General features: G+C 41.5%; 1 protein-coding gene across 1 annotated transcript in view; it reads right to left on the minus strand.

Moving 5' to 3' along the window:
- The window catches only part of PIK3R1 (phosphoinositide-3-kinase regulatory subunit 1), an 87,399-nt gene that overhangs the window by 14,123 nt on the left and 60,630 nt on the right, over window positions 1-12,646 (minus strand). Inside the window, exons 5-7 of the mRNA XM_053589448.1 lie at window positions 9,007-9,138; window positions 8,050-8,251; window positions 7,738-7,817 (exon numbers count right to left, since the gene is read on the minus strand). Coding sequence (XP_053445423.1) covers window positions 7,738-7,817; window positions 8,050-8,251; window positions 9,007-9,138 — 414 coding nt within the window. The remainder of the gene's footprint in view (window positions 1-7,737; window positions 7,818-8,049; window positions 8,252-9,006; window positions 9,139-12,646) is intronic.

Raw genomic sequence — 12,646 nt, forward strand, 5'->3', positions numbered from 1 at the left:
AACACCTGTAGCTCCCTGCCTCCTGGGTCAGTTTACCATATGGATGGCCATATGACCTCCTAATGAAAAGGTGTGTCCACATGAGGTTTATGTGCGGGCCACATGGGGCAAAAGACAGACAGGGAGAGAAGGGCATACCTTTCTAGTGGATTTTTGTTCTTTATTTGAGAAGGGTGCAATGAACCACATTTAGGATTATCGGCTACTATGAAAGATTTCACCTGAGAAAATTTTCAGTTGCTTCAGTATATATGCTTCTCCAGAGACATGTAACATAACATGAAATCACAAAATCACCAAGCTTTAAATAAGAAAGTGATTTACAGATCACTTTCAATCAATTCCTTCATGCTACAGAGGGAGGAAAAAAAAAAAAAACCTGTGACTCAAAGAGGTGAAGTGGTTTGCACAAGGTTATGGTACCTTGACTAGAACTAAACCTCTGACATTCAGTTCCAAATTCCCTTCTCTACCCACAGTCCTGCTCTTCACTTTGCCAGAAAGCGTAAAACTGACAAATGAAACTGAAGGTAATTTTAAAGCCACATGCAAAAAACTTTACATAACAGAACTCTAGCTTTTTCTGTTTTCTATTTTTAGCTTACTTTTTTTTTTTAAAGCTACCTTTGTATTCCTTTTGAAGAAAAATGGGTTCTGACTATAATACCCTTATACTCTGTATGGGAAGGTGATCTAGTGGTCACATAAAGTCCACACAGGCAAACAGCAGGAACCAGTTACAGGATTATTTCAAATATCTGGAAGTGCTGCTAAAGCTACGATGAAAGTGATTTTGCAAACTTTCCTTTGGTGCCACTGATATTGAAAAACTTTTCCCAGTGGGGGGAAAAAATAGTCTATAAGTGAATCTGCCATCTGATCATAGGGACATATGGTTAGTTCAGAGAACACCCTTATGTAGCATCCTGAGCTACATAATCTTGCCCTACTTTTAAAAATAGTCTTTCTAAAGCTAGAAACATTGGAAACATCACTCTCTTAAGCATACCTGCCTGGATTCACGTGATGTTTTGTGTCAAAACCTTCTAAGATTAAAATGCTGTAAATCCAACAATATATTTTCTGATTCAGAAGAAAATTATCCACTGGAAAGCAGTACATCCTCTACTTACAGAAAAAGTCTTATAATAGATTGGAAAACTTTGCTTGAAACACATTCTCATAAGAAGTACAATCATCTACCATAGGGGTTCTATGATATTACTGAAAAGTGTGAGCTGAATCTTTTCCCATTGAATTCCAGTCTTTGAAAAGTGACCACATGAACACATACTATTTATTAGCTCTTTAAGGGAGCCCTCTGCTGGTAGAATAGAATCAGTAACAATGCTTTGGGAGAAAACGATCAACTTTCTGTATTATTTTGTTCCTCTCACACTATGTTCACGTTTTACATAATTTTACAACTGTCACTTAATCCATAGGGTTCACTGACAAATAACTAGCAAAAAATCGAAAGCACAAATGTTATAATAACTTAAGTGTTTTTCATGTGACTGCCAAGCTCTTCTAGGAAAACTTGTATTTTAATGTCAGTATTTCTCTGGAACCTCAAAGACCCAGCCATATTGGAAAACTTGCACACGTAATTGAAAATTAACTTTCCCTTAGGGATTTTTAAAAACAATATATAACACTGTCCCTTTCCTCAAAGTTTTGTAAAACTAATTTCAGAGGCAAATATAGGCCATTATTTTGCTTCTCAGCAGATGTAATCCAGTCAGGAAAATGCTCTTGATCATTACGGTATGTGTGGAAGTTGTAGAGTGAATGCAGGATCTCATGTGCAAATCACCATCAAGTAGCAAATGTTCCCCCCAAGCAGCTTTCAGCGTGGAAATGTTTTTGTGAACCACCATTTATGAACAAAAACCACTTTAAAAAGGGCAGTGAGAAAAAAATTAATGGGCCAAAATCTTTATCTGAGAGTAAAATGAATACCTCCCCCTTCATAATTTTAACTTAAGACAGTTTAGGACAGAATCACCTTTCAGGATGATTTAAATTCTTTACTCTGCATCCAGTGTTCTTAATGATCCCATGCTAAGGAAAATGTCCATTTAAGTTTATAAATAAACTCAGATTGATGTATGCATAAAATGTGACAAATTCTATGAGGTGTCTGAAAGGTCACACCCACTGCTTAGCAGAAAAAGAACTCCTCCCCTTCCATCCTGTCCCTGGAGACAAAGAGAAGGCTGCTTTTTAAAGAGTACAAATACCATTGGAGTCTTTAATAAATCCTAGTTGTGGCTCACTTCTGTTTACTTCTGCTCATCTAAATATATCCATTTTTCTTTCAAAGTTTCATTTCTCACCTTTCAAACAACTCTGTAAAGCCAGATCACATTTTTAAACCTAATAAAAATTAAATCAGAGAAAAAACTCTGAAAGCCATTTCCCTCTACCTTAGTGCTTGCTATAGTCCTGATTGAAAACCAAGCCCAGAGCATTTAAAGCAAGATTTATGAATCAGGCTCTTCAGGATGAATGTTTTGCAATGTGCCAGTGGTTAAAAATTAACTTTGACAGGTGTAGAAGGGCAGGGGGGAGAAAGAGTCATTTATTTTCCACTCTGGGCTTGAGGATACAGTATTAGACTTCAATTATGCCACACTAATATTTCTGAATATACCCATGAACTCTGAAATATGTAAATACATGGATAATGGGTTTCATTCAAAGGCATCCTGTGTTAAATGGACCTATTATTACCTTGGTTGCCCTACAGAAATTTACTTTAGCTACCTAAGGATTTATAGGGCAAACATAACATGAATGACTCAAGAAAATCTGCTGTTTGGCTTTAAACATTTTTAAGACTTTTTATAACAAAGGGAACAGCAAAGGAGCTTCTCTGTGTGCTTGGCCTTCCCAAATCTTAGCTTTCCTTGTTACTTCACAAGGTTTCTGGATGTATGAAGTGAGTTGATGTATGAACATTCTTTGAAAATTGGGAAGCTTATGAAAGAATAAAAGACTTTCTTTGGATGATTATGCTGTACCCGGTTCTATGCTAGGAAGAGTTCAAAAGGAGAAAAAGCCTTTATCCTTGCCCTGTAGAAATGTAATTGAGTAGATTGAACTAATAGGAAAAACTACAGAACAGTTAAGTATAAGAGAACAAGGGGCTTAAGGGTATAAGCATATCAAACAGGTCAACTTAGCCTGCATGCAGAACAGGGGGAGGACATACAAGGCTGGCCATTGTGTACGGTTGTATTGTGCATTGGGAGAAGGCACCTAGGTAAGGTGACCAGGGAGTGGCGCTGAAATCTAGCTGCTCGCTCAGCAAGCTACACCCAGAGGAAGTGTATGGTACAAAGGCACTCTCCTCCTTCCAAGCAGTGTACCCACTGGAATGGGTGAACTGCCTGGGGATGTCTCTTTCTTTTTTTTTTTTTTTTTTTGTAGAGACAGAGTCTCACTGTACCGCCCTCGGGTAGAGTGCCATGGCGTCACACAGCTCACAGCAACCTCTTAACTCTTGGGCTTACGCAATTCTCTTGCCTCAGCCTCCCGAGCAGCTGGGACTACAGGCGCCCGCCACAACGCCCGGCTATTTTTTGGTTGCAGTTTGGCCGGGGCTGGGTTTGAACCCGCCACCCTCGGCATATGGGGCCGGCGCCCTACTCACTGAGCCACAGGCGCCACCGGGATGTCTCTTTCAGATTTTCACTGAGGCCCCTGTAGGCCCCAGAGGCCCTAGCTCTGCCGGCTGAGAATGTGAGGACAGTAGGGAGAACAGCCTGATAGGATTCAGGACTGAAGGAGTCAGATCTGCTGAATGAGGCCAGCTCCTGCAAGGCCTCAAAAGTGAGAGCACACAGTAGACAGGAATGAGACAGGGTCAGGAGTTTCACTGTGTGCCAACTCATTTAATCCTCATAAAAACCCCAAGAGAGAGGCATTACCCTCATTCTAGAGTCTGGAAAACTGTTTGGAAAAGCAGAGCTACTTGATAAAGAACTTGTCAAGTACAAAGCAAAGAGTTGAGCCTCAAAGCCTCAACTCCAAATCTATTTAACTCAGAAGCCTACCCTGTTCTTTCCATCACATGTCTGGTAGAGAGACACAGGCCTTATTCTGAAAACTGTAAACCAATGCCTTATGGCTCTTTGCTAAATGTGACCCATAGGTGCTCTTTTTACATATTTTTAGTTTACTGCATGATGGAGACTTTGGAAGAGTTTTTGCATGGACACAAAAGCAGCCCCATTGCTCATGAAGGTTCTGAAAACCCAGGCGGCAGATGTTGGCAGATAGAACAGGCTGGAGTCCAAGGGGTGGCCCTAGCACACCCAGTTCTGGCACATACTGCTTAGGTGGCACAGACAAACCTTTCAGGATCTGTGGGCCTCAGTTTCTCCATGTTCTAAGTGGCAAAATTGGACAGTGTGTAGCACTCTAAAATGATGCTTTCTATGATAACTTTCACTTAATGTATTCACTGATTTTATAAAATACCAAGCCATCATTTTTGTACTGTGCAGTTTATTTTGAATCTTTAGCCTCCATGAATCAAAATGCCATTCCTCCTTTCCCTATTCAAATGGTACCTATTCTCTAAGCCCCATTTCAAGCTGTTTCTTCCATGAGCCTTTTCTGTCTACTCAATTGCCCTAAAGACCACCATGTGCATTTTTAAAGTTCTTTTTATACTAAGAGTACATACCTGCCTTGTCTTTAATTAGATACTATATGCTAATGAGTCTTATTTGAACTGATACATTGCCTCAAACATCATCAGCTTTAGCCAAGTGGCACCTCATGCCTCTAATTCTAGTACTGTGGGAGGCCAAGGCAGGAGGATCAATTGAGCCTAGGAGTTTGAGAAATAGCAAAATAGCAAGACCTCATCTTTACAAAAACAAACAAACAAACAAAAAAAAAGACTGTAGCTGGTGTGGTGTCAGGCACCTGTAGTACCAGCTACCTGGGAGGATGAGGCAGGAGGATAGCCTGAGCCCGGGAGTTTAAGCTTGCAGTGAGCTATGATGATGCACTGCCTTCTAGCCTGGGTGAGAGTGAGACCCTGTCTCAAAAAAACAAACAAAAAAACAAAAACAAAAACAAAAACCAATCACCTTCCATCATTTCAAGCTACCTGGGAAAAACTAGAAAATCTGTCTACTCTATAACAGAATTTTGTTTTTGTCCTTCTTAAATACCATTCAGGCAAATGACTGATTGATGACATTCAGAGGTCCTGGTGCTATGCTTTCAAAGCCCTCTGGTATAGGCACGTGCTGGGGCCATGATAAAGGACTCTAGGAAACTATTGCATTTTCACCAGGCCTAAAAACTCTCTTCTCTGACCCAGGGTGCCCTGCCAACCATCCAATGTACTAGAGCCATTCCTGAACACAAAGGTGGTCGGGATGAGGATGTGTTTGTTCTGGTGTGAGAGATGCAGAAACAGCCATCTGATTCCAAAAGGCCCATATAATTTTCAGAATTGTTCAAAGATACACAGATCATATAAAGGGAAACGGCTCAAAGTAGGGTTTAAAAATTACTCAGATTCAATTTTTTGTGAAGAGGCTACATGAATACTGGGATGATCTAGTAAATGTTCAAGGCTTTGTCATTCCCTTGCAGAGCTGATGGAACTAATCCTCCTTTGAAACTGACGAACCAATTTCTTCGTCAAGGGATGTAGGGTCCTTTGACATAGCAAATAGCTTTCAGGGTACATTATGAAAATGGTTGCAGATATACTTTTCCTTTGGTGGAATAGGCTGCAACGGATAAAGACATTTAACCACTTTACACAAGTCAGACTAATCAGACTCCACCACTGATTCTATACTTTTGAGTAGTAGAAATTCTCAAAAACTCCATGGGATAAATCCACATATGGGTAGCTGTCAAGCTCTGTCTGGCTTTTGGCCTCCATGTCTCCCCTTTCCAGAGGAGTGGTCGCTGAGAAGTCCAGGACCACTCGCTAGCCCTTCACTGTCAGCAGGGCCCAGCTCTCCCTGGTCTCTAAGAGACACCTCAGCAAATGTCAGGAGGACATTACAGAGCTCAACTGTGCCCTCTGGCCCTGGCTACTCCTTATCCTTCCCCAGCTACATCATTCCTCTAGGAATGGTCGTCAGTAATGGCTCAAGTAGCATGTTCCATGCCTGACCCTCAGCGTTTCCTACTAAGTCCAAACCAGCTGCTGAACACAAGCACAGAACTCCCAAACCCATTCACAAGTGACCTGTGTAGTCACATGAAACCAAACTTTAGGCCAACTCTGAACTAAAGTCCTAGGCCACACCTGTTGACAATCTTCTCTGATGCAGCCTACCTACAATTCGGGCCATCCCTATAACTATGCTGCTTGCTTTGGAACATTTTGGACATCCACGCTTGCCTTATCTACTGTATCTCTGATGCCCTTCCCACTTCTGGTACCATATTTTGGGCCTGTCTGCGGAAGCCCTTCCCAATTCCTGCATCTTGAGTGGTTACCTACCCCTTAGACTAAACCCAACCCACGGTTGAGGGCGGAGGTGAAAACCCAGCCTAGGCCCTCACCTCTCTCAGGCTGCCCATTCAGGTGCAAATAGCCAAGCCTGGCTATGCAATACCTAATAAAAAAATTAAAAAAAAAGAAAAAAGAGCACAACTTAATTTTCCATGGAATGATGCTAGTAACTGGTCTTCGTCCCTGCTCATACAGAGATAAATATGGTAATCTACATGAACTATCTATAATAAATAATATATTCATGGTGTTTCATTTAAATTCTAGACATAAATTAAGACTCAAGGAATCTTGTCTACTGGTCCTAAAACTTAACTTCATTCCTAATCACTGTAGGGAGTTCCAAAAGTTGCACCTAAAATTGCCACACATAGGGAAAATGGAAAACTGTAGCTAAATGTACATTGATTTATAAAATATTCATACAAAATTTTAAAAACAGGTGGTCAACACAGAGAATATTTTGTAAAATTTTGTAATGAACATTTTATAAATCAAGGTACATTTAGCTACAATTTCCCATTTTCCCTATGTATGGCAACTTCAGGGATGACTTTTGGGACACCCTTTGTTCTAACTGATGAGCCTCTATTAGCCAACTTTTAACTAGTATATAGCATAGTGAGATTGTTTAGACTTTTCACAGTAGCCAAAAAATACATCAGTTTACATTAAACCCCCGGATAACATAATCCACAATTCCTGCTTTGTTAAATGGCTACTAACTGCAGCATTTTTCAAAGTAGTAGTGTCTGGCTTGCTCTAACTTGCTGCAGTGAACACTCTGTTTTCATACGGCTTGCATTATTGAAAATGTTTGACAGACATTTCTCAGTATACCTGCTTCCAAAAAACACATTCCAAAATACTTTAAATTATATCGTAATTACATAAATCCCCTACTTTATAAGTATTAGAAAAACAAAAAAATGTCAACAACTAACATGAACTCCACAAATTTATTCTTCAACAAGTAGCAGAGTTACAGGAAGCTCTCCCAACTCTCACCTAAAACCAAGGCAATTTAAAACCTGAAAATGTTGAAATCCGGATAATATTCACTATATACCCTACCACTCAGCTATTTCTTTCTTTAAATCACTAGGGCACCTATGACTATGGATTGTAATTCCACGAGAAACTTATGTTACTTCAGAGGAGGTCTACAGCCACCATTTTTAAGGCTCTAAAAAAAATGAACAAGGAGAGAACTTTAAATGTTCAAACAACGTTACCTGGTGCAGGCTGTCGTTCATTCCATTCAGTTGAGATTAAAATTTCTATAACTTTTATGAGGTGTTCAGTATTATCAGAGCTGCAAGAAAGAGAGTTTTATTAGAAATCTTTTCCCTAAAAACAAACTCATTTTACACATTCAAGTGAATATGTGATAGAAATTGGCACATGCCCCCATGATGATCTGAAACAAAAACAAACATTTGGCCCATGTATCTGCAAAGTAGTTATCTTTAGGATACATTTAATGACCGATCAATTTAGGACTATCTTCATGATCCCCAAATACATGTTTCTCTCCTTTCACTTACCTAGGTGCTGGAAATCGGAAAAGCATAGGGCTAAATATTTCTGAGAGCACTCTTGCAGTCAGAAGGTTTTTGCTGGAGGCTTGAGAGAGCTTGAAGAAATGTTTTAACAAATACTGAAGTGTGAGCCAATACTGATGAGGTATGTTTGGCGACCTAATGAGCTTCTTCAAAAGCTGGATATATTCTTCAGAGCTTTGTATTTCTACACATTTAAAAAAAAAAAAAAAAGAAAAAAAAGAAAAGAAAAAGGAATAAGAGAATGCTTCGAGGTATTAATGAACACACATCTAGAAAACTTCTGTACTTTCTTCTAGCTATAGACGCGGTCACTTAAGAAGTCGTCAGGAGAGGCACTCAGAGCATTTGTTCTTCTCATTGGAAGATGCATTATGAGAAAGTACAAGAAATAAAAATGCAAGAAACTCTCTGTGTAAGAAAACCACAAGCTGCTCAGAGTCTGCTGGCAGGAACCTGCCCTGGGTCAGGCAGCCTTGCATGTGATTGGCTAGCTCAGAGGTGCATCAGATAAGTTTCACAGGTTTTACCTTTGAAGGTTACCAACCACAATTTCCTGTCCCCAAAGCACTTACCTGAAACTTAGCTCCTAACATGAACATCTCCAGTCACCTGGGTACTGGTCCTGGTTCCCTGAATCTGACACTAGTACTTGAAATGCTGTGTCCTTTCCCAACTGCTAATACTGACAGAAAGTTACTGATTAGCCATGCCAACATGCAGACAGCATTAAGCAAATAAGAATAGTAGATGCCCTTGTAAAGGAGGAAATTTGGGTGGTAGTTTGGGGGAGAGGGAGCGTACTACTACTTTTCTCTAACTACGATCCCTACACATGCAGCACTCCATATGGAGTTTCCAAGCATATATCTATACAGCCATAGATCTATCTGTATCTCAGTGTATGTTCATTCAGTGAGGCTCTCAGAACAGAAAACAAACCTGGGGCTAAAGAAATCATTTCACTGTAAACGGCTACCGGGATCACAGGGTTCGGCAAGTCCAGGAGATAGCGTTTGAAAGCGTCTGTTAAAATGTGCACATCGATCATTTCCAAGTCCACAGAGGTCGTATCTAGGAAAGAAACATTTTAAGAGACATTCAGACATGTGTATATCAGTTTGGCCAATTTTCTCAACGTTTGACTTAAGCGTGGCAAAGGCAAAGAAGAGGCAGGTGGACAAATGCATGACACAAAGTATGTCCTAGCAGTGTGTCTCAGAGTGGGTGTGCCCTTCATTTGGGGTACAACAGTTCTTCCCTGAGGAAGTCTGTCTGACTGACAAGTTGCAAACATCGGCATGCCTGATCCTCAGACTGTGATGCCGGCAGCATGTGTGTAGTACTCCCCAACTCTGGGCAACAAAAAATAATGCCCGTTAGGAGCTGAATTACTGAAGCCCAAACTCTCGGTATCTCAGAAAGTGACTGCATCTGGTGATACTGCCTTTCCGGGGGTGATTAAGTTAAAATGAGGCCATCAGAGTGGACTCTAATCCAATCTGACTGGGATCCTTCTAGAAGAGGAAATTACGACACAGAGAGAGACACCAGGGATGCAGGGCACACAGAGGAAAGGCCACATGAGGACACAGTGAGAAGGCCGCCACCTGCAAGCCACGGAGAGAGGCCTCCAAGAAGCCAAAGCCGGCCGCGCCTTCATCTCGCACTTCCAACCTCCAGAAGTGGGAGAAACAAATTTCTGTTTTTTAAGCCACCCTGTCTGTGGTAGTTTGTTATGGCATCCTGAGCAAATTAACACAGAACCCCAGACATGTCCAAACACCTGCTGGAGGCAGGTCCTGCCCTGATTGAGAAGGGCTCTACCTAGCGACGGCTGGTCTCACAGTAAATGTTTCCAAAAACCTTGACACAAAAAAAGACAAATGTAAATTTCCAGATTTCTTAAAACTAAATCCTGTATCTCAGAATTTGTGTAAAGTCAACCAAAAGAGCAATTGATTAAGCAGTAAGATATTCAGCAGTTTAGCGACCCATCTCAAGAATAGTCATAAAAATAATTTGCATGTTTTCCGAATGTTACTTCCTAACTCTGATTTGCTAATCTAACCTGTGGGCAGCCAACTACCTGAAAAGAAAGATAAGATGAGCCGATCTGTCCAATAAATCGCTCAGCTGGGAAAGAGGTGAACCAATTGACTAATGGAGTGACATTCATCAAAACCACTCTGAGCAGCCGCTCTGCATGATGCTGAGTACCTGGCATAGAAACAGGAACAGTGACCACCCAGCAGAGAGCAGGGATGCTGGGAACAAAGATGTGGGGGCAGCAGTAGCCATGGGCATCTAGAGAAGAAGAGAGGTATCTGGCAGCTGCTGAAAAACCCACGCTGGCAATGTGAAGGGCAGCTTCAGGGAGTTATCTGGGGACTTGTGTTCTCATTGGACAAAAGGGCTGATGGGCCAGACCCTACATTTTTGTACAGATTTACTAGTTGTAGAGTTAAGAATAAATTGGAAAGCAGTACTGCTGGAAGTAAAAATACCAGTTTTGGCCATTCAATTCAAAGTGATGGAGTCTGAATTCTAATGCAGTTAGAAGCATACTAGTCAGTATCAAGACCTCATGCAACTTGGTGATTGACTGGATTGGGCTATGGCCTAGGGGAGAGAGAGGAAGCATCCACATTTACTACACAAGTAGGAGAAGGGCTATTCTAGACACCCTTGAACTAAGTATGATAATACAAATCATTCTAGGTTGAGCCTAAGACTAAAAAATTCCTTGAACACATCATTACCAAAAACCCAACTTGCCTCATTAAGTAGTCAGTGCTATGAAAGCTAATCACACAACACCATACTCTAAGGAAAGTCAGCCTGGAGTAAAATAGGAATAGGTCAGGGTCAGTTTGAGGAAAAGAACGATTACACTGAAAAGGTGAAGAGACAGGCTTGGCGCCTGTAGCTCAAGTGGCTAAGACGCCAGCCACATACACCAGAGCTGGCGAGTTCATATCCAGCCCGGGTCTGTCAAACAACAATGACAACTACAACCAAAAAATAGCTGGATGTTGTGGCGGGCGCCTGTAGTCCCAGCTACTTGAGGAGGCTGAGGCAAGAGAACCGCTTAAGCCCAGGAGTTGGAGGTTGCTCTGAGCTGTGATGCCCCGGCACTCTATCTAGGGTGACAGCTTGAGGCTCTGTCTCAAAAAAAAAAAAAAAAAAAAAAAAAGAGATACAGCGTTAAATCATTCAAATGTCCTACAAATAAGTAACCAGAGATATATCGTATTTCTAAGAAGTACAGGAAAGGCAATTGTAGGCCTTTGCATAAGGGATCTACATCAAAGGTAATGCTATTGCATGTGTAATTAAATGCTGCTGACTAAATTGTATATCACTAGAGGAATATGCTATAGTCACCTACTATTTGGCAAGCTTCTGGCCCTCCACATACCTCACACTATGTGCCCAGGAAATTAATATTACTTAATTTGCTCATCCCCCCAAAATGTGACAAAGTATTCGGTGCAGGTTAAGAGAAACCAAAATGTCAAGATGCTAACTATCCACACCCCCCTCTCTCTGTGCTCCTGCGGTGCTAGTGAGCCATCCCTCCACCAAGACACTTCCCAAAGAGAGGGGTACTTATGTGGGATTTTGTGTCTCTCCCTACTTGACTGGGAGTACCTCAAAGGCAGGGCCCGTGGCTCTCACCATGTCTCTCAGTGTGTCCAGCACACAGAATGTGCCGAATGTCTGTGGACTGAACTAGAAGCCCTTAAAGTGAGGTTCATTCACCAAAGACCATCCACATGGGAAATGATCTTTGGATAATGCTTACCTTACTTATATCAAATTCCTCTAGAGTTAATAAAACACACTGTGTTTTATTACTTTTGTAGTACATACAGCTCCAAAGTTTCTCAAGAATTTCTGACTTCTGCTCTGATTCTTTTTCTGCATTAAAATTAGCCTAACATGCCCTTCCAAGAGCTATACACCCTGGTCGTGGGATGACTTTTGAAGAGCCACATAATCCTGGGTTGGGGGAATCAACATCCTCTTCTACCTCAATTTTCACCAAGTCTCCTCATCACAGGTAACCAGTAAACTCCCAACACTTCGGTCCTGCCTTCCACAGGAATGGAGTCCCTTCCTGCCCTGGTCTCTGTCTAGGTTAGGGGTTCTCATTGGTTGGGGAGGGATCCCCGCCCCCAACCTGCCCCAAGAGATACCTGATGAAGTTTGAGGACTTTACTGATTGTCACAACTGGGGGAGGATGCTGCTAGCGCCTTGTGGGTAGAGGCCATCGATCTGGCTAAACACCCCACAATGCAGAGGACAGGCCTTCAACAAAGAATTACCAGCCTAAAAGGACAACAGTGCCAAGGCCGAGAAAGCCTGGTGCAGGTTAAGAGAAACCAAAAAAATGTCAGGAGAAAATTCATCATTCAAACCCTCACAAGACAAGAAAGAAACAATTCATTTTAGGGCAAAATAACAAAAGGAGGGGGGAAAATAACCAAGGACTTTTGGAGTCAGCAACGTACGGGTACAATTCACAGCTTTGTACTCAGCCACTGCAAAATGTGAGAGAAATTACTTACCTGTCTC

This window comes from Nycticebus coucang, chromosome 1 (assembly GCF_027406575.1).
Source record: "Nycticebus coucang isolate mNycCou1 chromosome 1, mNycCou1.pri, whole genome shotgun sequence".
NCBI classification, from domain to species: Eukaryota; Metazoa; Chordata; class Mammalia; order Primates; family Lorisidae; genus Nycticebus; species Nycticebus coucang.